Here is a 26,292-nt window from a genome sequence, read left to right as displayed (position 1 = left end):
ATGCCTATAATCCCAGCCCTTTGGGAGGCTGAGGTGGGAGGATCACTTGAGGCCAGGAGTTCGAGGGTATATGATCGTGTTGCTATGCTCTAGCCTGGGTAACAGAGCAAGACCCTGTCTCAGGAAAAAAAAAAAAGAAAAAAGAAAAGGCATAGACTCATGAAAAGATGGCGCATAACAGGTAAGATATTTTTTAAATTGTATATGAATTAGGAAATAAGCACATGTACTTATGGTTGGGGTTGCTTCAGTGATGTTTCCCGTAGGGTGATGTTGTAGAACTTTCTCCTTAGTTCGGATAAAACCAGGCTCTTGTCACACTAGCAGGAAAGATTAGGCTCGCGGACACACAGAAGGGTGAAAAAAATTGAATTTATTGGGTAAAAAGGAAACAAAAACTCTCAGCAAATAGAGAGGGGGTCATGCCAACAACCTCCTGCCTCACAGACTGAATCCCAAGTTACCACACAGGAACTGCAGAGGCCAGGCTCCTCCCCACTGCAAATGACGTGAACCTCCTGTGGCTCCACCCCCTTTCCCCAGTGTGCAGGTGGACATTATTTAGAGAGAATCAGCTGGGAAAGGGCAGGGCCTTCATCGGGGACCAGCAGTCCGGTTTTTCAGCCTTCAGGCTGTTTTAGGCTTGGAGGTGCGGTTTCACCAGGGACCCTTGGCTGTCTCCTGTCTCTATCAGTGAGATCTGAAGAAGAGAATTTAGACAGGAGGACAGTGGAAGGGCATGGAGTACGCAGAAGCATCCAGGGATATTTAGAAAAAAACTAGTTTGTTTGGAGCAAATGATTCATGTAGGAAATAATGAAGGAGAGGCTGGAGAGAGAGAGGCAGGAACCTCACAGAAAAGCACATGAATACAAAGTAAACCATGAAGTTTGGATTTTATCTTGTAAGCAGAGAAATGACACTATTAAAATGTTGTTCTGAGATATTAATAAAACCACAGCATGCAGGATGGAAGCTGGACAGTAGACATAGAGGCTGCTGTGGTCTGAATGTTTGCACCCCCACAAATTCATGCGTTGAAATCTAACGCCTAAATGGTGGTACCAAGAGGTGAGGCCTTTGGGTGGTGATCGAATGGGATTAGTGCTCACACAAAAGAGGCACCAGAGGCCAGGCGCGGTGGCCCACACTTGTAATCTCAGCACTTTGAGAAGCCGAGGCGGGTGGATCACTTGAGGTCAGGAGTTTGAGACCAGCCTGGCCGACATGAAGAAACCCTGTCTCTACTAAAAATACAAAAAAGATTAGCTGGGCATGGTGGCAGGTGCCTGTAATCCCAGCTACTTGGGAGGCTGAGGCATGAGAATTGCTTGAACCTGTGAGGCATAGGTTGCAGTGAGCTGAGATTGTGCCACTGCATTCCAGTCTGGGGGATAGAGCGAGACTGTGTCTCCAAAAAAAAAAAAAAAAAAAAAGAAGCATCAGAGGCTGCCTTGCCCTTTACACCATGTGAGGATGCAGTGAGGAGGCACCAACTATGAGGAAGTAGCCCTGCCCAGATGCTGAATTCACCTTCCCAGCCTCCAGAACTGTGGGTAATAAGTATCTGTTGTTCATAAACCTCCTTGTCTGCAGCATTTTGTTAGAGCAGCCCAAACGGACCAAGGCAGAGGCAGTGCAATGTAGAGGAAGAGCCCGGCCTACACCCCACCTTCAGCACTCACCAGCTATGTTACTTGGGCAAGTTGCTAAACTTTCCTTTGCCTCAGTTTCCTCTTGTGTAAAATGGGGATAATCATTGCACATACCTCATACAGCTATGGGTAGGATTAGAATTCAATGGGTAAAGTACTTCAGATGTGTTTAGTATATATTTGACATTAAATACCTGTTTTTTATTATTATTACTATTAGTTCACAGGTGAAACAGTAAGGACCTGAACTGGGGTGGTGATAATAATGATGAGGAAAGAGGACAAGAGTCTACAAGGTGCGGGTGTCTGGAATGGGGGGCAGTGTGTGTGGAGCACCAGCGACTGAGGTTTCAAACTGGGGCAATGAGAATGGGGGTTCTATGAATAGAAACGGGAATGTCAGAAGGATGAGTGTATTTTAAGACAAAGGTGGGTGATATAATGCAACCTAAAGCACACTGAGCTCTTAGGTGAAAGTCACTATAATACTTCTGATATGCAATGCAGATGGTGAGCACTCAATGTATGCTACTATTTGTTCTTCCTGTGAGGCTCTTCCTGCCAAAGCCCTGTTAGCTACACTCTCTGTACACGATCAGTCATTCTGACCTGAGTGTTCCTACCCGGCGTCATCCATGCATTGGTAGAACTCCTTGCGCTCCAGTATAATTATCCTCCCACAGGCTGCGAGCTCCTGTAAAGGCAGGCTCTGTGCTTCCTCCTCTCCCAGTCTCCAGGGCCTAACCCAGTGCCTGTGCACAGGGTAGGCATTCAACACTCACTGTGAACAATGTTTTGCACCTCACAACTCTGAAAAAGATTATATCTTCCATAAAAATTAACTTAGTCATAAGCCCAGAATTATGGAAAACCTATAGAATCGGTGTTTAGCAGCCTCAGAGGGCCAGAGAAGTTTTACTAAGTATGCAACAGTTAATAAACGAGAATGAAAAAGTTAACCGAGGTGGGCAAGTGGTGCTCCTAAGCATAGGGATCAATACGCTTTGTGAAGAAAGTCAATTTTCTGTAAAGCCTTTGTGTCCATCTATATCAATGGCTAATTAGATAATACAGCTGCTGAAAAATGTTAGGCTTTAAAGTCCAAATGTCCTCTTGCTGCATTTCTGTCCTAGCAGACCTGAAGGGAACAGCATTCAGAGCTGAGCTGAGGGAGTATCTTCAACTGCCCCCCACCCTCCAACTAGGAGTAGGAAAAAAAGCAGATGCTGGGGACACCTCTGGTTAAAAAGCAGTCTTTGCCCTGTGGTCATTGGTAGGTGCCCAGCTGATAACATTTCATATCCCTCAACCATTAATGCCTCAAAGCATCATGCCAAAATTTCATTAAATTTGTAATGAACCTACTGCCTCCTGCCCCCACCCCCGCATTAGCACATCCTCAGGATTGATGAAGGTTATTTTTCTTTTTCTTTCTTGAGACAGAGTCTCAGTCTGTAGCCCAAGCTGGAGTGCAGAGGTGCAATCTCAGCTCACCGTAACCTCCACCTCCCAGCCTCAAGCTATTCTTCTGCCTCAGCCTCCCGAAGAGCTGGGACTACAGGCGCACACCACCACGCCTGGCTTTTTTTTTTTTCGGTATTTTTTCAGTAGAGATGGTTTCACCATGTTGCCCAGGGTGGTCTCGAACTACTGAGCTCAGGCGATCCATCTGCCTCGGCCTCTCAAAGTGCTGGGATTACAGGCGTGAGCCACCGTGCCCGGCCTGAAGGTTGTTTGTCATCACAGAATCCCACCCTCACTCTTCCTTCCCAATTAAAGTGCTGACTCCAGCGGATCGTTCTCCCTTGATCCAAGTTAGCCCTCAGGCATACCTAGGGTAAATCAAGGACAGGTGCCAGGCAGTCATTCTGGAGACTGTCTTACCATATTTGGGCCTCAGTTCCATTCTTTCCTGTTCATCCATGTTATCCAGGATGGTGTACTTTGTTTTTTTCCTGATTTTAGTCCTTTTTTGTCTGAAAGGAACAATGAAAACTCAACTCAGATCTTTAGAAAGGTAACTGAGATCTAGGATTTAACGCACAGTAAAGACACTAAAGGAAACATTTTGCCTTTGTGATGTGATAGTTGGCATCTTTTATTAAAGAAACATACGCAAGGCCAGGTCAGAGCTCAGAGGGGCATTATGCATCTTGGAGAAACCCATTTCGGGGTATAAACAGCCACATCACTCTTGCCCACCTATCGACAGGTCTCAGCTAAGCCTCAGGCTGCAGTGCCAGGGACCTTCAGTGCAATTCTCAACACCTGTGTGTTGGCCCAGGGAGCTGTTCTTCATGAGTAATTCCTTATTCAGAAGAGCCTGGACGAGCAAATGTTCCCCTGAACCTATACCACCCTGCAATGTCCAACGCTACAGTAATGAAAAGGTGTCATGAACTAGCAATCAGAAAAAAATAGCAAAAATTATAATATATTCCCACAATTAATTAGCAACAGCTGCTCCCCATCTTTTTCTTTTTTTTTTCCCTCAACACATGAACATTAGGCTGGTCCCATGTGCCTCATCCTGTGTACAGAGATTATTTGGAAATACACACCCAGACCACGTGAAGGCATGTAGAGAACAAAACAGTAATTTCACAGTATAAAAGCAATTTTCTGAGAGCATGATGATCAGAAGCATGGCTCTCAATTTAGCACTTACTAGCTGGTGATTTAGAGAAAATTATTTGAGACTTTTGTGCCTCCATGTCCTCACTTGTAAAATGGGAGTAAGAATAGTCCCTGTCTCACATGGTTGATGAGAGGACTAAATAAGATAATACATACAAAGCACTTAGCCAATAATCACAATGGCAAATACTTCATACATGTTCACAGTTATCACTACTAGCATCATCATCTTCTACTTGATAGACATGTCACAAAGCTGAAGATGTTTAATGCCATGCACAGTAGGGTCACATATGGCTCTGGGAAAACTTAACGGGATTTAGGCCTCTAAGTGCCTGCACCTGGCTCCCTTTCACCAGTCAATTTTGGGAACGTAATCACAAAACTAAAATAATCTATAAGTGATTTCTGAAAAATAACTATTAAAATATAGTTTTTTTTTTTAGACGGAGTTTTGCTTTTGTCACCCAGGCTGGAGTGCAATGGTGCGATCTCAGCTCACTGCAACCTCTGCCTTCCAGGTTCAATCGATTCTCCTGTCTCAGGTAGCTGGGATTACAGGCATGCGCCACCACGCCTGGCTAATTTTGTATTCTTAGTAGAGACAAGGTTTCTCCATGTTGGCCAGGTTGGTCTCAAACTCCTGACCTCAAGTGATCCACCCACCTTGGCCTCCCAAAGTGCTGAGGTTACAGGCATGAGCCACCTCGCCCAGATTAAAATATACGTTTTTTTAAAAATCACACCTTTTGAGAGCAGTTACAGTGTTTCACATGAAAGAGTGGGCCTGATGCTCCCTTCCAGGACAGAGGATTGAGCATGGGGTTCTGGAAGGTTTGGCCAATGAGGTTGCTTGAGGCTTCTCAGAGGTCAGCTCCATGGAAAAAGGAAACACCTAAAGCAAAAGTTCTCTTTGGCGGTGTTATTGCCTCACTTACAGTTTCAAATTTATTTAAAACAATTCAGGTGGATTAGATTATTGCTTTACATAATGAAAATAATCAAAATCTACCATTTGGAACAGTATACTTCCAGAACTCCTTCCTCTACTGAGACCTGTAAGGCCACTTAGCTACTTGTGAGACATATATATATATATATATATATATATATATATATATATATATATATACATACACACATCTGTATGCATGTTTTCATCACGGTTCCTGGCTAATAACTCCCACGGCCCTTGTTACAATGCTGGGGCACTTTAGGCCTCAGAAAACAGAATGTCCCTCTCTCTGACCTTCTCCTGCCTTCCTTTCACCTGCTCTTTATTCTCTCCAAAGCAAGAACCTTCCCCTGCCTTTCTGTCTCGGAGCCGGCTGTAAAGACATTCTCTGACCTAGTTTGTCTGATTACAGGTCATAAAATGCTCATTTCAGAAAGAGTTCTGCCTCCTACCCAGGAGGATGGAGTGCTTTACAGAGAGGCCGAGAAGAATCTGGACAGCCCTTGCTGGGCTTCCCCACAGCCTGTTAGTATCACACCATACCCTTTTTGTCCAACTACTTTTCTATAAATATCCAATGAAGTCTTCATAAAAGGCCCAAGACGACAGGGTTCAGAGAGCCTCTGGACAGCCAAACACGTGGAGGTCCCCAGACAGTGGCATGCCCAGAGAGCGCATGGAAGCTCTAGGCCCCTTCCCCATACCTCACCCTATGCATCTCTTCATCTGTATCCCTTGTAATATCCTTTGTAATAAATAACCAATGTGTTTCCTTGAGTTCTTTGAGCCATCCTAGCAAAATAACTGATCCCAAAGAGGGAACTGAGGGACCCAATTTATAGTCAGTCAGAAGCCCAGGTAAAACAACCTGGGGTATGCAACTGGCATCTGAATGGGGTGGGGGGCAGTCTTGGGGACTGAGTCCTTAATTAACCGTGGGCTGTGATGCTATCTCCAGGTAGACAGCATCAAAACTGAATTGGAGGACACCCAGCTGGTGTCCACTGCAAAACTGTTGCTTGAATGGTGTGTGCAGAGAAACCCCCAAACACTGGTCACAGAAGTCTTCTGTATTGATTGTGGTTGAGTGAGAAAACAGTACTGCTCTAGTGAATATAATGTAAGACCGATAGAGAATAACATTAGATATGATATAGAATCGTTGACCCTCCTAGAAAACACAAGAGCTTCAGTGAGAAAATGCTGCCTCTAATATTCCATTTATTTAGGCACTTATGCTTTGTGGCAGAAAGTGCATTATAATAATAAACAGTTTAGCAGTTTACCAAGCCCAAGTAAACAATTCCTAAGCTGTCAAAACACACCTAGTATAGGGTCTCTATTTCACGTGAATAAGCACTCTATGTACCTTTTGCAGCAGCAGATGCAAAGCCAAGTGAAACCTCCTGTTAGCACAGTAAGAGTAAAACCCAACACTGTCACATAGAATATACTCCACTCTGAAACACAAGAAAACCAAAGTGGACACAGTTATAGACTATTTGTAGAACAACTTTATTTTGATGACTCATAACAAATATTTCTAAATCCCTACAAGTAAAGGCCACCTGTGGAGTTGATAACATCTCATCAGGCTAGTAGCAGAGCAGAGCAAGGTAAAATACAGATAAATCGAGAACAACCCAAAACTGCCCTGTTTTTATCTACTGGGTTTCAGGACTTCACGGAGTACATATTTCATGCTAACTTGGGAACAGAATAATCAGAAATAACTAAAATTAGTCAATTACGTAGTAGTAATGCCTCTTATATAAACACACATGTATACCACATCAAAATATTCATTCCAGAATGCCAAAAACCACAACCCCCACCCCTGAAAGTTCCGGCTTGGTTTTAATAAAACATCTGTATGTCTGTTTATGGCATGAAGACATTTTTCACAGCCAGAGAGCAATTCGGAAACTACTTGACCCTCGTTCCGTCCACATCCTTACAGAAATCTAATGTGAAAAGCGTTCAACGGTAATTCAGAGACAGAGAAGCCCAGGTTAAGTCTACTAGGGAGCAAAGTTTAACTCTATTAGGCTGGGTGCAATGGCTCACGCCTGTAATCCCAACACTTTGGGAGGCCGAGACGGGCAGATGACTTGAGGTCAGGAGTTTGAGGCCAGCCTGACCAACATGGCAAAACCCCGTGTCTACTAAAAATATAAAAATTAGCTGGACATGATGGCACACACCTGTAATACCAGCTACTTGGGAGGCTGAGGCAGGAGAATTGCTTGAACTCAGGAGGTAGAGGTTGCAGTGAGCTGAGATTGTGCTACTGTACTCCAGCCTGGGTGACAGAGCAAGACTCCATCTCAAAAAAAAAAAAAAAAAGTTTATTAAATGTTATATAATTTCATTGGAATAATGATCCAAGGGCTGGCTATTTTCTGATTTTTTTATAGTATTAAATGGGAATATACTTTGGCAGTCAGCTCTTACTATCTTCGGTGCCAATTATGTCCATCTGGTTCCCCAAACAACAAATTTACTTAGTAGACTGCCATTAAAATACAGTTTTCTCCTCAGAAGGGACCTCAGGGGCGCCAGCTTGCTCTGCTGTGGCTCCAGTTTTTGGTGCCTGCCTGTGTGAACAGCTGGAAGAGTGGGCCAAATTCTCTTCTTTACCTGATTCTAGAAGATCCACACCAGGGGCCACTTCACCAGAAAATCACACTGAGCCTAAGCCAAGGCAGGTGTAACCTGGAACTGCAGCCCATGGCCCAAGCAATTCTTTCTTAGAAATGTCAGCAATAGTGAGCCAATTCTGCTCTGCCAAAGGGGATTTTCTCATCAGGAAGTTTTATGTAAAAGCCTAAACACACCCCAAAAAGTAGATTGTAAGAAGGGTATTAACTCACTACCAAGTGAGCTGGTTCACTTGGCTTCAGGTGGCAAAAGAACCGAATGTTTATAACTGCAAAGCTGGACAGATAGTTCTTTTTTTCTCTCTTTTCTTTTCTTTCCCTCTTTCCCTCACTTCCCTCCCCTCCCTTACCTTCCCCTCCTCTCCCCTCCCTTTCCCTCCTCTCCCCTCCCTTCCCCTCCTCTCCCCTCCCTTTCCCTCCTCTCCCTTCCCTTCCCCTCCTCTCCTCTCCCTTCCCCTCCTCTCCCCTCCCTTCCCTTCCTCTCCCCTCCCTTCTTCCTTTCTTCCATTTTTTTTTTTGAGACAGGGTCTCACTCTGTCCACTCACTGCAGGCTCGACTTCCTGGGCTCAAGCAATTTTCCCACCTCATCCTCCTGAGTAGCTAGGACCACAGGCACACGCAACCACACCCAGTTAATTTTTTAAGACAGGGTCATACTATATTGTCCAGGCTGGTTTGGATCTCCTCTCAAGCAATCCTCCCACCTCAGCCTCCTGAGTAGCAGAGACTACAGGCGTGTATCACCATGCCTGGCTTATTTTGTTATTTTTTGTAAAGGTGAAGTCTCACCATGTTGCCCAGGTTGGTCTCAAATATTGGGCAGATATTTCTGATAACTGAGAATGAGCTGCCTTAAAGCGCCTCACCCAAAGCCTCCTCTATGCCAGAACTCACCACAGTTGCTCTCTCCATCCCAGATATAACGCTGTATGAGGTTCTCCATCCATAGCTGAGAGCAAATGCAGCGTTTCGTGAGGGGGTCACAGTGGCCGTGGCCAGAACATTTCAGAAGGCAACCTGCAAAGAGGTGTGCAGGGCTGAGGTCAGCATGCGGAAAAGGGAATCCCTGGATCCAGCTTCTTTTGTATCTTCAGTAGCATAGGTCCCAAATAAAAGCATCTTGTTGAATTAAGAGCCTCTTACAGTATGGACAGGGGTTCTGGAGATAGTCTCTCATCACTGACAATCTCATCAGAGAGCAAATGGCAGAAAAAGCCAGTCCACACCACGCTGCAAAAGCCTTAAAAATATTGGGAGGCCAAGGTGGGCAGGTCACAAGGTCAGGAGATCGAGACCATCCTGACTAACACGGTGAAACCCCGTCTCTACTAAAAAATACAAAAAATGAGCCGGGTGTGGTGGCGGGCACCTGTAGTTTCAGCTACTCGGGAGGCTGAGGCAGGAGAATGGCATGAACCAGGGAGGCGGAGCTTGCAGTGAGCTGAGATCGCACCACTGCACTCCAGCCTGGGTGACAGAGCGAGACTCCGTCTCAAAAAAAAGAAAAAGAAAAAGATTACTGGCTGGGTGTGGTGGCTCACGCCTGCAATCCCAGCACTTTGGGAAGCCAAGGCGAGTGGATCACTTGAGGCCAGGAGTTTGAGACCAGCCTGGCCAACATAGTGAAACCCCATCTCTACTGAAAATACAACAGATTATCATAAATTAGCTGGGCGTGATGGTGTGCACCCGTAATGCCAGCTACTTGGGAGGCTGAGGCACGAGAATCACTTGAACCCAGGAGGCAGAGGTTGCAGTGAACCAAGATCACACCACTGCACTACAGCCTGGGCAACAGAGCAAGACTCAAAAAAGTAGCAAAAACATAACACTGTCTGGCCTAAGAAAATAATTCTAAGGATTTATCTGCAGTCCAGTGGCAATCATTGAGGACATGCCCAAAGATTTATCTACATAGTAGCATTATTTTTAAAACCAACCCTAAAATCCATGAATAAGAAACTGGTTACATAATTATGGTGCATATCCAGGGTAGAATACTATGTGGCCATAAAAATTTTATTGAAGAGAAATTTTAAAGGATTGGGGAACATAATCATAATATAATTTTTTTTAAGAGACAAGGTCTTGTTGCTGTGTTGCTGAGGCTGGTCTCAAACTCTTAGCCTCAAGACATCCTCCCTCCTCAGCATCTGGAGTAGCTGGGATTACAGGAATGTGCTACTGTTCCTGGCTCATAATACGATTTGAAGTGAAAAATCAGATTAAAAATATATATCATGTCATCCTGATTGCAGAGATAGGGGAACTGGAAAAACATGTATCAGAGTATTAACAAAAATTATCTTTGGATGGTGAGAATTTTGGACCTAGAATTTAGAGAATTATTTTATTCTTTGTGCCTCTCTGGATATTCTAAATTTTGTACAATAAATAGATATTATTTTTGTAACTAGAAAAAAAAGGAGTTATTGGCTGGGCATGGTGGCTCATGCCTGTAATTCCAGCACTTTGGGAAGCTGAGGTGGGCGGATCACTTGAGGCCAGGAGTTTGAGACCAGCCTGGCCAACATGGCGAGACCCCATCTCTACTAAAAATACCAAAAAAAGAAAAAAGAAAAAAGGAGTAATTAAAAATTAAGTTACTCCATATTATAATTGAGAAAGTCAATTGTAGGCAGATATATATATATATATATATATATATATATATATCTCTCTCTGAAACAAATTAAATTTGACTGCCCAAACATTATCATGTCCCTTGTAACTCTCATTTCCCTGGAGTCTACTGAAATAACTACTTCAACATAACAAGAGATTCATGTTACTCATGAAATGAAGACAGAAGCAATGGGACTATGAATCATTTAGGTGCCCTGGAAGGGGAGGCGAGCAATGAGTTAAGAAAAGAGGTACACCTGGAGAAGGCATTTGTGAGCTGTCTTATATTTTCAAGGAGCTACATGACATTATCATCACAGCCTAAGGCATTATGTCTTTCCATGATGTCCAAGTGAAATAAACTATATAAACATAGCTTTTGCAGCCAGTAACACTTATTTGTCTTTAACATTGTTCTTTCTGCCAATGGCCATTATCTTGTGAGCATAACCTTGACCCATAATTATTATTGCTCTCCATTTTTCTTCCAAGACCAAGAGTAGTTGGCAAATGTATGTTGCAGGAAACCCTATTGGAGAAATAAATGCAAAACAAGTACCTGGATGCTAAAGTGAAAATGTTCACATGTCACTCCTCTTCTGTGTTTGTCACACTTATCCATGATTGGCAAGTCTGATTGTTTTAGAATATTCCATAGGGGACCTACCTGCTGTATCAACCCTTAAGACCTTGAAAAGCAAGAAGTCAGCCTTCTCCTTTGAGAGTCGCGTGTGCAGATTTCGGGCCACTTCAGCAGCTTTGAGAACCTTGAAAGGCGGCCCGCTCTGTACATAAAACACAATCACGGTGCTGCAGAGGAGACAATGAGAGAGGACAGCCACGTGGTCAGACGGTGACTGACATGACACGCCCACCACAGCATCTGACCTGTGCAACTGGGGAGGTAGACGGCCACAGTTCTGTGGCTTGCCAAGGACGGGGCATATCTGTGAGCCAAAGAATTGATCTGTTTCTATTCACAAAGCCTCTTCAGTCTCAACGTACAGCTGATCAAAGACAGACAGATCTTTAGATAAAAGAAGCAACGTGTAAATTATGTATCAGTTTTTGAAAATCCTAACCAAGTGGGTCTGGAGAGCTATCGGGTTAGTGAACAAGAATGCATCTATGTGCTGGGATGTATGAAGTGTTACATCCCAAACTCCATGGGGATGGAAGCTCCTGTATGCAGGACCCTTCTAGATTTTACCCTATGTACCTTTTCATCTGGCTGTTCATTTGTATCCTTTAATATATTCTTTGCAATAAGTCCATAATAGTAAGTTTAAAAAAAGGGAGCAATATATATATATGTGTGTGCAAAAAGACAAATATACACAAAATAACTTGCAGACATGTCTTTCTTTCTGCCTTTTTTGATTGAGATATAATTTACATATCATAAAATTCATCCTTCTAAAGTGTAAATTGAATGGCTGTTAGTATATTCACAAAGTTGCACAACCATCACCACTATCTAATTTCAAAACATCTTCATCACCCCAGAAGGACAATCCACACTCATTAGCACCTCCTCCCCACAGTCCCTGGCAACCACTAATCTGCTTTTGGTCTCTATGGATTTGCATCTTCTCAACACTTCAGGTAGATGGAATCATACAATATGTGACCTTCTGTGTCTGGTTTCTTTCACTTAGCATCATGTTTTCAAAGTCCATCCACATTGTAGCACACATCAATACTTCATTCCTTTTTATTGCCAAATGATATTCTGTTGTATGAATATATCATATTTTGTATCCACCCATCAGTTGGTGGACATTTGAGTTGCTTCCACATTTTGGTTATTATGAATTCATGCTATGAACATTCATATACAAGTTTCTATGTAGACACAAGTTTTTCATTTTTATTGAGTATATACCTAGGAGTGGAATTAGTGGGTTATATGGTAGCTGTATGCTTAGCATATTGACGAACTGCCAAACTGTATCCCACCGTGGCTGTACCATTTTACATCCCCATCAGCAATGTATAAGCGTTCCAGTTTCTCCACAGGCTCATCAACACTTGCTATGGTCTGTCTTGGATTCTAGCCATCCTAGCAGGTGTGAAGTGGTATCTCAATGTGGTTTTGGTTGGCATTTCCCTGGTGGCTAATAGTGAGCACCTTATCATGTGCTTATTGTCCATCTGTATATCTTCTTTGGAGAAATAGCTACTCCAATCTGTATTCATCTCCTAGGGTTGCTGTAAAACACATCCCATGAAACGGCTTAAAACAACAGAAACCTCTTCTCACAGTTCTGGAGGCTAGAAGTCCAAAATCAAAGTGTTCTGTTAGCTCTGGTGCTGCCGGAAATCCTTGGTATTGCTTGGCTTGTGGAGGAATCACTCCAGTGCCTGCCTCAGTCGTTACATGGTGTTCTTCCTGTGTGCCTCTCTCTGTGTCTCTTGTTCTTTTCTTAGAAGAACACCGGTCATATTGGTTTAAGAGCCCACCCTACTCCAGTATAACTTCTTAACTAATTATATCTGTAATGACCCTATTTCTAAGTAAGGTCACATTCATAGGTACCAGAGCTTAGGGCTTGACTATATTTTGGTGGGGAGTGGGGGGTGGATATAATTCAACCCACAGCAAATATTTTATCATGAAAGGGTGTTGGATTTTGTCAAATGCTTTTTCTGTGCCTATTGAGATGATTCTGCAGTTTTGTCCTTTATCCTATTAATGTGGTTTATTATACATTTACTGATTTTTATATGTCGAACCACACTTGCATTCCTGGGATAAATCCCACTTGGTTATGGTCTATAAACCTTGTAATAAGTTGCTGGATTCAGTTTGATAGTATTTTGTTGTAGAGTTTTGCTTCTATATTTACAAGAGATATTGGTCTGTAGTTCTCATTTCTTGTGATGTCTTTGTCTGATTTTAGTGTCAAGGTAAAACTGGTTTCACTGAATGAGTTGGGAGATGTTCACTCCTCTTCTATTTTTTGGAAGTTTGTGAAGGACTGCTAATTTTTTAAATATTTTGCAGAATTAACCAGTGAAGCCATCTGGTCTTGAGTTTTGTGGAAAGTTTTAACATTACTAATTCAATCTCTTTGTTATAGGTCTATTTAGATTTTTAAGTTTTTCTCAATTGAGTTTTTATAATTTATGTTTGTCTAGGAATTTGTCCATTTCATCTACATTATCTAATTTGTTGACATACAATGATCCATAGTATTCTCTTATAATCCTTCCTCACCCACCTTTTTTGGAGACGGTCTCATTCTGTTGCCCACATTGGAATGCAATGGTGTGAACATGGCTCACAGCAGCCTCAACCTCCCAGGTGATCCTCTCACCTCAGTCTTCTGGGTAGCTGGGGATCACAGGCATGTGCCACCATACCTGGCCTTTTTTTTTTTTTTTTTTTTTGAGATGGAGTCTTGCTCTGTCACCCAGGCTGGAGTGCAATTGTCACCCAGGCTGGAGTGCAATGGAGCAATCTCAGCTCACTGCAACCTATGCCTCCCAGGTTCAAGCAATTCTCCTGCCTCAGCTTCCTGAGTAGCTGGAATTACAGGCACCTGCCACCATGCCTGGCTAATGTTTGTATTTTCAGTTGAGACAGCATTTCGCCATATTGGCCAGGCTGGTCTTGAACTCCTGACCTCAAGTAATCTGCCCACCTCGGCCTCCCAAAGTGCTGCAGTGCTGGGATTACAGGCGTGAGCCACTGCGCCTGTCCACCTAGCTAGTTTTTTGTGGAGATAGGGTTTCGCCATTGCCCAGATTGGTCTCGAACTCCTGGGTTCAAGTGATCTGCCTGCCTTGGCTTCCCAAAGTGTTGGGATTACAGGCGTGAGCCACTGCACCCAGCCGTTTTTATTTCTATAAAGTCCACAGTAATGTGCCTTATTTCATTCCGAATTTTAGTAATATGAGTCTTCTCTATTTTTTCTTAGTCAATCTAGCTAAAGATTTATCAATTTCGCTGATCTGTCCAAGAAACAACTTTTGGTTTTGTTGATTTTCAGACATGTCTTTGATTCAGTATTTGATATTTTCCAAGGGAAATATATGATCCATTTTAGAAAGAGTTCCTTAGAAAATAATTAGAACATGTTTTAATTTGGTATTTTTCTATTCTTCAGTTCTCTGGAAACTAACCAAAGTGGAGGAGCTGACAATAGCTAGGCAAATGGAGTTACTGTGAATAGTGGGTTTTCATTCCCACATTCTTTCTGTCCCTCTTACCATACCCTGGGTTAGATAAGACTTAAAAATAAAACTCAGGCTTACATCTGTAATCCCAGCACTTAGGGAGGCCTAGACGGGCAAATCACTTGAGGCCAGGAGTTTGAGACCAGCCTGGCCAACATGCTGAAACCCTGCCTCTACTAAAAATACAGAAATTAGCCAGGTGTCGTGCTGGTCACCTGTAGTCCCAGCTACTCAGGTGGCTGAGGCAGGAGAATCACTTGAATCTGAAAGGCGGAGGTTACAGTAAGCTGAGATTGTGCCACTGCTCTCCAGCCTGGGCAACAGAATGAGACCCTATCTCAAAAAATAAAAATTAAATTAAATAATAAATAAATTAAATAAATAAAATTCAATTAAATACAAAAATTTCATAAAAAATAAAGGCCAGAGTTTCAGCCTCATATAGTCCCAGGAGATGGCAAATGGTAATCAGTGATTCTTTCACATTGAGAGAAGCCTCAGTCCCCATGAGCATGGGGCAGGGATGCAGCCCAGCTGTGAGACATCCTCTTCACATGTCCCAGACCCCTTGCCCAGCTCTGAAGACACCAGAGCTAACAACCATCTCCCCTGCTATTCCCCAGCTCCTCCTTCACTCAGAACATTCCCAGTCAGCAAACATTTACTGAGAATTTTAGGAAGGACCTAGCACGATGCTGGCCATACTACTGCCCTTTGAGGAAAAAAAAGTATATGAATGGGATAAAAGTGTGTGCAAAACTACAGAAGCAGAGGAATGAACAGTTTTCTACTGGACTGGGATGAGGTAAGAACTGGAATTTTGTAGGGCCAAGGCCCCGCCTTGGGTGTGCAGTTCCTACCTGAGATCCGAATGGGCCCGAATCTTCTGGACCTTAATGTCCGAGTCCAGCACGTTCAGCAACACAGCCAGCTGCCTCACCAGGGTGTCCTTCCGCTGCTCTGTCAGCTGCCCAACACCAACCTGCAGGGTCAGCTCCACCAGGCCACTCCTCCTAGGGTCTGGGGAAAGAGAAGATACAGGATTTGCACTTGGAGATTTGCACAGGCTTTAGAGTGTAAGGAGCGAGGTTTCTACAAGAGCTCAAAATTACTCCTATGCCATTTCTACATTTGAGTTGTAGGACTCAGGTAAATTCTTCCAAACACCGCGGAGGCCACTATCTGGGAGTGCTTTCCCTTGTTTTATCCCAGTTTGCTATTTATAGTTTTTTTTTTTCCAGATGATAATTGAGTGTACCCAATTAGCCTCTGGGCTAACTGAAAATTTCAGCCCCTTCCACACTTCCCCAGGACTAGAAAGAGAATTTTGCTTCCAAGTGCCACAGGCACTGCCCAGTTCAGCTTATGTTGGGCTCATTACAGCCGTTTCACTGGAGCTGCCTCCCTCTGTGCCCTGGTATTGAGGCCCTTGTGTCTGCTTCACATTAGGTCTTTGTCTTCTGGCAGGAAAACAAAAGTGAAAAGAAAATCTAGTTGCCAGATAACATTCTCTTTTAAAGAGTGACGAGGCTGGATCTATCTTAAGAGACATCCTCAAAGTGGGTCCAGCCAAGAGCTGGAGCCAGCCACAGGAGGCCTCCCACGCTAGTCACATCTGTCAGCATAAAGACCCCAAAGGCTGACCAGCCAGAGCATGCATGGCCAGCTCCAGAGCCCAGGAACTCACCTGGCTGCACTTCCACAGTGGCAGTGTCCGTGTCCGAGGCCCCCTGACTGTCGGTGACTCGCAAGTGGAAAGTGTACATCCCCTCCACCAGATTCGTAAGCTGCAGGGCCGCACTGTGGTCAGAGCCATCGATGACATCCTACGAAAGAACACGGATCACAGGGCAGCTGTCAATCCTCAGGTCCCAATTTCTGGGCTTCTGTTGATCCTAAACCTTAGGGTCCCATCTTTTTAACACAGGCGTGACTTTAAGAGGGAAGCTGCAGGGGAATGAGGCTGGTGGGACAGCTAAAGACAGGAGAAATCCTCAGCATCTCTTCCCCGAAAAGCGCCAGGGGGCACATCCTCAGACAGTATTTCCTGGGCTGAATTTACCAAGCACTTTCCAGGAATTACCAAATAATTAATTGTATCTAACAAAGGGAAAGACCATTTGAATTAGGGCAAGGACCCTGAGAACAAAGCACAGATTTTCTGGGTCTTATTTTCAAACATAGCTTTACAAAACTCTCATCTTGAATTCCCTCATAATGTATCACGTTCACCTCAAATAACCCAAGACCCTGTGTAGCATCCTCTGTTCTGTGTGCTTCTAAGCTCCAAAGAATTAGAGAAGAACCTCCCAGACTCCGGCTAATAGAAGGGGTGATAACGAATACGTGCTCTGAACAGAGACTCACTGTTATTACATTTAGAGGCGAATCCCCCATCTAGTTGAATAGTGTTAATTCTAGAAGTGCTTAGAAAGTATAAAGCATTTTCAGTTCCTTCCCTGTGACCACTCCTTAGTACATCTCCAAGAGTAAATCTGCATCTCTCCAGTCCTTAGAAATGGCAGGAATGAAGATGTACATACATTTATGTCCTAAGAGGCAGAGTGATCTAATGGGGGTAAAATGCCTGCCAGGAGCTAAAAACTTAGGTGTGTCTAGTTTGATTAGAAATGGATTAGTTAAGGCTGGGCACGGTGGCTCACACCTGTAATTCCAGTACTTTGGGAGGCCGAGGCGGGCGGATCATGAAGTCAAGAGATCAAGACCATCCTGGCCAACATGGTGAAACCCCATCTCTACTAAAAATACAAAAATTAACTGGATGTAGTGGCATGTGCCTGTAGTCCCAGCTACTCGGGAGACCAAGGCAGGAGAATCGCCTGAACTCGGGTAGTGGAGGTTGCAGTGAGCTGAGATCGCACCACTGCACTACAGCCTGGCCAATAGAGTGAGACCCGGTCTCAAAAAAAAAAAAAAAGAAAAGAAAAGAAAAAGAAGTGGATTAGTTAACCTTGGCCAAGTCATTTCTCATCTCTGCATTTCGCCTTCTGCATCTATAAAACATAAACAGCAATACCTGACTTATTGACTCATCTGGCAGAATATGAGGAACAGAAAAGAATCCACTTGGACCAAAATAGGAAGGATGGAAAAGCATCCTGCTTCCAGTAGGATGATTCTGCTGGAAGACTTGACCTCAAAGTCCTTCCAAGCTATGGTTTCCTGCCCATCCAAAGTCTGTTCAGGAAAAAGTCGGAAAGGATTTCAGCTTTTGGTTAAATCTCAAAGCAGCCTACTGCCTCCAGCCTTCAGAACATTCAAATGTAGAAGCATAAGCACCTTACAGGGAACACGGAAAGAGAGATGAGGTCATTATAGAGACACTGCCGTGGACTGAACTGTTTCCTTCCTAAATTCCTGTGTTGAAGCCCTAACCCCATACGACTGTATCTAGAAATAGGACCTATAAGGAAGTAGTTAAGGTTAATTGAGGTCATAAGGGTAGGCCCCTGATCCAATAGGATTAGTGTCCTTATAAGAAGAGACACAGAGTGCTCTCTCTTCCTCTGCTATGGGAGGACATGGTAAGAGGGCAGCTGTCTGCAAACCAGGAAGAAAGACCTCACAGGGAACTGAATTAGCCAGCAACTCGAGCCTGTCTTCCAAGCCTCCTTAACAGAGACAAAATGAAGTTCTGTTGTGTAAGCTTCCTTATACTTATATCCTTAGAATATACTGTGGTATACTGTTTGCAGCCCAAGCTGACTAATGCAGATGTAATGATAAGTGGTCTAGGAGCAATTCTCTCTCAGTACTCACTCCAGCTGCTGGACTCTGGCCATCCCGGATCCACAGATAGGACACAATTCCTTGGTCATCAGTAGACCTTGAACCATCCAAAGTAACGGAATTATTGGGAAGCACAAGAACATGTCTGCCACCAGCCCGGGCTCTGGGAGGACTATTATTTTCTAAGTCAAATATAGCAAAAATGAAAGCAAAGAGATTGATTTAAAACATTGGTGATAGAAAAAGTGTGTCATAAAACATCCACAACTCTTCTACCTTGCAGATACAGTATGTAGAATTAAAATATCCAAAAAGGCATTTTTTTGTCCCAAATGCATATAAGATACAGACTTCCTTAAAACTCCATTTGTACTTAGCTAGCTATAATTTGGGATGAAAAAGGTAAAGCAGGTGGCAAGCTATACATTGGGAATTTTTCTAATATTGTTACAATTTTTCTGTCCTTGAAAAAAAGGAACAATGATTTTACCAACATTTAGGGTGCTGAAAGTGGCAATATTTTGGTTTAAAATATATTCTGGGTCATTTTGTACTGGTCCACACTATCTGGCCAGAAATATTTCCACTTCAAGTACTATTGCCAAATCTTGACTCCCTAAGATTTAAAAAAAAAAAAAAAAAAAAAAAAAGACTTGAGTGAAAAGTAGGCTGGGTGCAGTGGCTCACACCTGTAATCCCAGCACTTTAGGAGGCCAGAGCAGGAGAATCACTTGAGACCAGGAGTTTGAGACCAGCCTGGGCAACATAACAAGTCTCCATCTCTATGAAAAATTAAAATAATAACAATGATAATTAGGCCCTCACTTCTCTGACTAGGTATTAAATATAAATGAGGCAATGGCCAGGCATGGTGGCTCATAACTGTAATCCTAACACTTGGAGAGGCTAAGGCAGGATGCGTGGTTGAAGCCAGAAGTTCAAGACCAGCCTGGGTAGCAAGACCTGTCTCCACACACAAAAATATTAAAAGTCAGCTGGGCATGGTGACACACACCTGGTAGTTCCAGCTACTCAGGAAGCTGAGGTGAGAGAATCACTTGAGGTCAGGAGTTTGAGGCTGCAATGAGCTTTGATTGCAGCACTGCACTCCAGTCTGAGCAACAGAGTGGGACCCTGTGTCTATTTTAAAAATAAAAAAAATGAGGCAATGTAAAAGCCATTTCTGATATAATAGCTTCAGAAAAGAGGGGACAGGGAGTCTTAACAAGACTACAGTACAGTGGGGAGATCTTAATAAGACACAGCCTCAATTTGGAGATGAGGCTGCTGTGAGGCAAATCCTGCTTGTCCAGATGGGGCTCTGGGACCCAGCCTGATCCCTCCCAATTTCCCCTTAGAAACAAGTCAAGATGCCTGTTCAGATTATTCTCTCTACTTTAATGCATGGTTGAAAATCTCAACAATAAAATCTTTTTAAAAATGCAATCTATACGACTTTGCTGTTAAAGTTGCTTCAGCCTCTCCCAGCTGCCCAGAGAATAAAGTCCAAACCCCTAGGCATAGCCCAGGTACATATAACCCTCCACGGCAGAGCCTGTGCCTCAGGCTGCAGCCACTGTCCCAGTGTCCCACACTCTTGCCATTCTGCAATGCGTGAACCTTTCCATCCAGCCAGGCTCTTATACTCCTCTGCACTTCAACACGTGGTAATCATCCCTTCGCTAATTCATTCAATACCTCTGATTTGCCATGAGTCTAGCAGTCTGCTATACTGAGGATACACAGATGTCTGAAGCAAAGGCACTCAGGCAGTTCACAGTCAAATGGGAAGACAGACAAGGAGACAACTACCTCAAATGGTATTGCACTAGTCTAGACCACAGATTTCACATTAAGAAACGATATGGAGTTTGAATCTCTTTTCTTGAATTTTCAAGCAATAAAGAAAAAAAAAAGCATAATGGTATCATTTGGACATGGGTCTTTCATTACTAGCAGTCACAGAAGAGTGAAGTCATTAGAAGATACGCTCCACAAACAAAAGGAAATGTCTCCTTGCAGAGGGCGACTGGGAAACAGCTAACATGAATAGAAGAAAGTTGGCTTTTTTTCCACCAGGCAGGGTTTGGCATCTGCTGTGAACAAATTAGCAAACACCAACATCTCTGAGCAGTCACGGCCTGGCTGAGGGTCCTGCAGACTCGAAAGCAGAGCAGGCCCAGCCCTGTCCACCTCAGACCCACTCACCCTTCTTCACAGCCACAGTGAGGGTGGACGTGCTGCTCAGTCCCTGCTGGTCTTTCACGGTCAAACGGAAGCGGTAGGTCCCCACCTGAAGACCAGTCACAGTGGCTATTGCTTTGTCAATATTTTCCATCTCCACTGCACTGGGGCCTCTATAAAACATGCAAGCGGTTAACATAAGGGCGGGGGCATGGGATTCTGAATATGACAGGCATGCGATTTGTGCTTTTATAAATGTTTTGTTCCAGCTATAATATATACCATTTAGAGAATTCTAAGAAAACTCCATTCATCTGTACTCTCTAGTTCAGTGGGAGAGTCATAAGTGAAAACCTATTTCAGGCAGAGTCTGCTGGATTACTGGGAAGAGAATATTTGTTCTTGATTTCTTTAAGTCAAGCTGCCAGTGAAATGATCTCTCCTTGGAAAACGAGCCTTAGAAACGACTCCCATTTCTTCTTTGAATAAAATTAGGTGAAATCCTGGTCTATCTTTAGGGAGAGCATGGAGGAGGAGGGAATAAGCCAGATAAGCCCTCTCCTAAGAGATAAATCACACTATAGTCATTAAGATCACGGGCTTGTCAAAAATACCTCAGTTTGGGTCCAAGCTCTTTCTCTTACTATCTGGGCAACCTTAGTCTGTGTGGTCTCATTAGTGTCTACAAGCCTCAGTTTCTCCAACTTTAAATAGGAATCATATTCTTATTTATCTCTTACAAACTGATACAGGGTTCTATGAGACAGAGCATGTAAAGCTCAGAAAATGTTAGATGATATGGATTGCCTCTTACACTCTGCACTTCTGGTGTCTACAGTCACTGCAGGATGGGTTGAGTGTAGACAGGATCACACACAGGTTTCCCTGAACCTCTTCTATCATGAGCTCGCCTCACTCCAAGACAGCCCTGTTCACCTGCCCTGAGCTCTACCTCCCTCTACTGTCAATGATGTCCATCCACACCTGACGTACTCTTCAATCAATAACACCCAGCCACTTCTAGAAACGTGCTTAAATCCCAACTCCTCAAAATGCTCAAGCTGACTGTTTACTACAGATCCTCCAGAGAAGGGATAATATGAGCATTCAGCATGGGCATGAACCTAGCTCAGTGGCGAGACAGACTACCTGATGTGCTCCCAGTGGTAGAAGACAATGCCGTGGTCATCACTGCTGCTGCTCCCATCCAGGGTAGCACTTTCCACTGGGAAGATCAGCTCTTTATCAGGGCCAGCCACAGCCACTGGAGGTCTGTTATTTTCTGGAATTACAGAAACAGTGTGAAAAAGTATTATCTCCTTGCATTAAGTCTGCAATCCTGTGATTTCTTGATTTAAGTACATTACTCATCTTCAGACCAGGCAGCCACTAGAGTATAAAGCATCCTTTGGAATCCTGGAGTGAAGCACTGTAGCCTCCTTAGCTGATCCAGGAGTTGAACAGTCCAAGTTCAAGACTGCCGTTACAGGCAGCCAAGAAACACTGTCTCTAATAGACACATCTTTGGTTTCTTTGGTTTAAAAGAATTTCAGTCGGCCGGGCGCGGTGGCTCACGCCTGTCATCCCAGCACTTTGGGAGGCCGAGGCGGGCGGATCACAAGGTCAGGAGATCGAGACCAGCCTGGCTAACACGGTGAAACCCCGTCTCTACTAAAAATACAAAAAATTAGCCAGGCGTGGTGGCATGTGCCTGTAGTCCCAGCTACTCGGGGGGTTGAGACAGGAGAATGGTGTAAACCCGGGAGGTGGAGCTTGCAGTGAGCCAAGATCGCGCCACTGCACTCCAGCTTGGGCGACAGAGAGAGACTCCGTATCAAAAAAAAAAAAAAAAAAAAAAAAAAAAAATATATATATATATATATATATATATATATATATATATCTCTCTCTCTCTCTTCAGTCATAGGGTGAAAGAGAAGGAAAGGAAAGAAGGGTAGAAGGAGAGAGGGAAGAAGGGTGGGGGGAGGAAGGAAAGAGAGAGGAAGGAAAGAAGGAAGGGACGGAAGGGAGGGAGGAAGAGAGACAGAGAGGGAGGGAGGGGACATCCATGTGAAGAGACCTGCTTTATCAGGTAGGGCTTACTTCCTTTTGTCTCTGTAGCCTCATTGCTAACACAGTGCCTGGTAAACAGTAAATGTTCAAAATATTTTAAATTAAATGTTGAAAGAAAGTAAAACATATAAAGTATTGCTGATATTGGCCAGGCATGGTAGCTCATGCCTGTAATCCCAGCACTTTGGGAGGCCAACGCAGGTGGATCACTTGAGGCCAGGAGTTCAAGACCAGCCTGGCCAACATGGCGAAACTCTGTTTCTACTAAAAATCCAAAAATTAGTCAGGCATGGTGGCACACATCTGTAATCCCAGCTATTCAGGAGGCTGAGGCACTAGAATCATTTGAACCTGGGAGGCAGAGATTGCAGTGAGTCGAGATCATGCCACTGCACTCCAGCCTGGATGACAGCGTGAGACTCTGTCTCACATTAAAAAAAAAAAAAAAAAAAGTATTGCTAATATTGATATAAATAGATAAAATATCTGTTAACAAAAAAAGGGCCAGGTGTAGTGGCTCACACCTGTAATCCCAGCACTTTGGGAGGCCAAGGGTGAGAGGATTGCTTGAGCCCAGGAGTTTGAGACCAGCCTGGGCAACAGAGTGAGACGCAGTCTCACAAAAAAAAAAAAAAAAAAAAAAGTCATATAGTCAAAAGCTGTAGCAGCCATTGCCCAGTGTTTGCACCATGCCACAGACCCCATGATCCTACTCACTACATAACAGGAGTTTCCCTTTGCCGTAGGATAGAGTACTTGGGTGACCATACATTTACAAAGCCCTTTAGGATGGAGTCCTGGGCTCTCTTGGGGTCATCTACTGTCATTCCAATCCCTGCCCACCCTCCCCACCACCTCCCATTCCCACATCCCTACCTCTTGTTCTCCCTCTCCAATCACAGTAATTCCTTTTAAATCTTTGAATGTACCAGACTCTCTTCCTTGGCCCTCATGCATACTGTTCCCTCTACCTAAGAACTCTTCCTCTTCCCCTGTGCTGCCCACCCCTCCCCTTCTTCACCGACTAACTGTGACTTGTGCTTCAATCCTGAGCTCACATACGAGCTCTTTGCAGATGCGTCACACCCAGGCGAGTGCTCTTTCTTTTGGGTCCTGTAGCATCCTGTAGTTATTTTAGTAAAGCATCAATCACAGAGTTTTATGTGAACTTCTCCATAAGCCCTACAAGGGCAGAGATCAAGTCTATCTTGTTTAATTCCACATCCCAGAGTCTAACTAATAGCCCTTTTTATGTATTAGTGGCATAAATAAATAAGTTGTCTATAGGTTGAGTATAATCTCATTGCCAGGAACTGGAGAGAGGTTCTGGGACTAACAGCCTCTTTTAGAAAAGTTCTAAGGCAAAGGCCATTATCAAACAAAGGTATGATAACCTTTAAGGTTATTTAACTCAGGAGGTAGGCAGAGCCCTGGGTTTCCATGAAACTATTAATGAACAGTGACACTGAACTGGAACATGTTCCCCAATCTCTGGCTACATCTGAGTGTCAAGTCACACATAAGAACCAGCCCCTTCGAGGTCGTCTGGAGTTCTCTACGGCAGAGTGGGGCACGTGTGGAAGCATCCACATGGCGAATTGGAACCCACAAGCAGTGCTGTGGATGGCTCCCATTTCATCCTTCATGCCATAGTTTACAGACAGCCAAGGCAAGATTTAGAACCGCAAAATGAAATTAGTTTTACATGGAGCTTCAGCACCCACGAGCCGGTACCACCAATGTGGCATCTCCAAACCCCAGAAGCCCAGCTATCATTTCTGCTTTACTCTCTGAGGCCAGATCTCTTTCTCCTCCACCTACCAGGCTGGACGATCACAGTCACCACAGCAGTGGACTGCTGCCGTGAAGAATCTGTCACCTTCAGCTGAAATGTATAATCTCCTTCCTGCATTGCAGATAGATGAAGGTACGGTGTCTGCACGCCCTAAGTAATAGCAAAGACAAAAATAAAAACAAAACAAAAAGTAAAGAAGCACAAGTAAATAGTATGACAGAATGAAAAACTAACAATTTTACTTAATACAGAGACCTTGCTCAAAAAGAAATGTGTTTGGTCAGGCACGGTGGTTCACATCTGTAATCCCAGCACTTTAGAGGGCCAAGGCAGGCGGATCACTTGAGGTCAGGAGTTTGAGACCAGCCTGGTCAACATGGTGGAACCCTGTCTCTACTAAAAATATGTTTTAAAAATCAGCCGGGCACGATGGCGGGCACCTGTAATCCCAGCTACTTAAGAGGCTGAGGCACAAGAATCGCTTGGAACCCGGGAGGTGGAGGTTGCAGTGGGCAAGGATTGCACCACTGCACTGCAGCCTGGGTGACAGAAAAAAGAAAAAAATATGTTGGTCCCCAAGAACGTGTGACCTAAACTTTACTGTCCATCCTCATACACTATTGAAGGAGTGTAAACTAGTATAGCCTTTTTGGAAGCCAATCTGAAAACAGCTATTAAAATATTAAATAAGCACATACTACAACCCAGTAATTCGACTTCTTAGTATCTACACCGGAGAAAAGCACAAGGAGACTCGTCCATGGATGTTAACTGAAGCACAGTTTATCACAGCAAAACATGCAAACAATCTACACATCCATCAACAGGAGGATGGCCAAACACACTACGATATACTATGGAACACTAGTTTAAAAGAAAGAAGTTTAAAATCATGAGGCAGGTTTATAAATACTAAAACGGCAAATGTCAAAGACATATTAAGAAAAAAAAAAGAAAGTTGGGTCACATTCAAAAGCAAACAGTAAAATATTGTTTACAGAAATCTACACAAAAAAGAAACTTGTGGAACCATGCATACAATGTGAAAGGTATTGCTGTGTGTACATACACACACTTACACAGACACATGGAAAAAGATTCTGGAAGTATACACATTAAACTGATAAAAGTACTTATTTCCAGTAAGGACACTTGGATGGCAGTGGTGATCAATTTATTTGAACTTATTTTAGCAGAATTTATTTGAGCTTTTTTTTTTTTTTTTTTTAACCACAAGAGGCAATTCATGTATTACTTTTGTAATCAAAAATAATTTTTTGGCCGGGTGCAGTGGCTCATGCCTGTAATCCCAGCACTTTGGGAGGCTGCGGCAGGTGGATCATGAAGTCAGGAGTTCAAGACCAGTCTGGCCCAAATGGTGAAACACTATCTCTACTAAAAATACAAAAATTAGCTGGGCATGGTGGCAGGCACCTGTAATCCCAGCAACTCGGGAGGCTGAGGCAGAAGAATTGCTTGAACTTGGAGGGCGGAGGTTGCAGTGAGCCAAGATTGCGCCACTGCACTCCAGCCTGGACCACAGAGTGAGACTCCAACTCAAAAAAGAAAAAATAAGTAATAATAATAACAATAATTTTTTGCCGGGTGTGGTGGCTCATGCCTGTGATCCTAGCACTTAGGGAGGCCAAGGCAAAAGGATTGCTTAAGCCCAGGAGTTCAAGATCAGCCTGGGCAACATGGTAAAACCCCACTTTCACAAAAAAATACAAAAATTAGCCAGGTGTGGTGGTGTGTGCCTGTGGTCCTAGCTACTC

General features: G+C 43.7%; 2 protein-coding genes across 2 annotated transcripts in view; one reads left to right on the top strand and one right to left on the bottom strand.

The window, feature by feature from the left end:
• ACOT13 (acyl-CoA thioesterase 13) overlaps positions 1-26,292 on the top strand; it is a 202,374-nt gene that overhangs the window by 46,629 nt on the left and 129,453 nt on the right. The window lies entirely within an intron of this gene.
• The window catches only part of KIAA0319, a 105,652-nt gene that overhangs the window by 3,531 nt on the left and 75,829 nt on the right, over positions 1-26,292 (bottom strand). The window contains exons 11-20 of the mRNA XM_015135678.3: positions 24,544-24,667; positions 21,799-21,931; positions 20,674-20,822; positions 18,496-18,647; positions 16,403-16,541; positions 15,576-15,735; positions 11,201-11,343; positions 8,803-8,925; positions 6,617-6,707; positions 3,540-3,631 (exon numbers count right to left, since the gene is read on the bottom strand). Coding sequence (XP_014991164.3) covers positions 3,540-3,631; positions 6,617-6,707; positions 8,803-8,925; positions 11,201-11,343; positions 15,576-15,735; positions 16,403-16,541; positions 18,496-18,647; positions 20,674-20,822; positions 21,799-21,931; positions 24,544-24,667 — 1,306 coding nt within the window. The remainder of the gene's footprint in view (positions 1-3,539; positions 3,632-6,616; positions 6,708-8,802; positions 8,926-11,200; positions 11,344-15,575; positions 15,736-16,402; positions 16,542-18,495; positions 18,648-20,673; positions 20,823-21,798; positions 21,932-24,543; positions 24,668-26,292) is intronic.

The sequence above is a fragment of the Macaca mulatta genome, chromosome 4 (genome assembly GCF_049350105.2).
Source record: "Macaca mulatta isolate MMU2019108-1 chromosome 4, T2T-MMU8v2.0, whole genome shotgun sequence".
Lineage (NCBI taxonomy): Eukaryota > Metazoa > Chordata > Mammalia > Primates > Cercopithecidae > Macaca > Macaca mulatta.
Note: the sequence above shows the minus strand (reverse complement) of the source record. Positions and strands in the feature narration are given on the sequence as shown.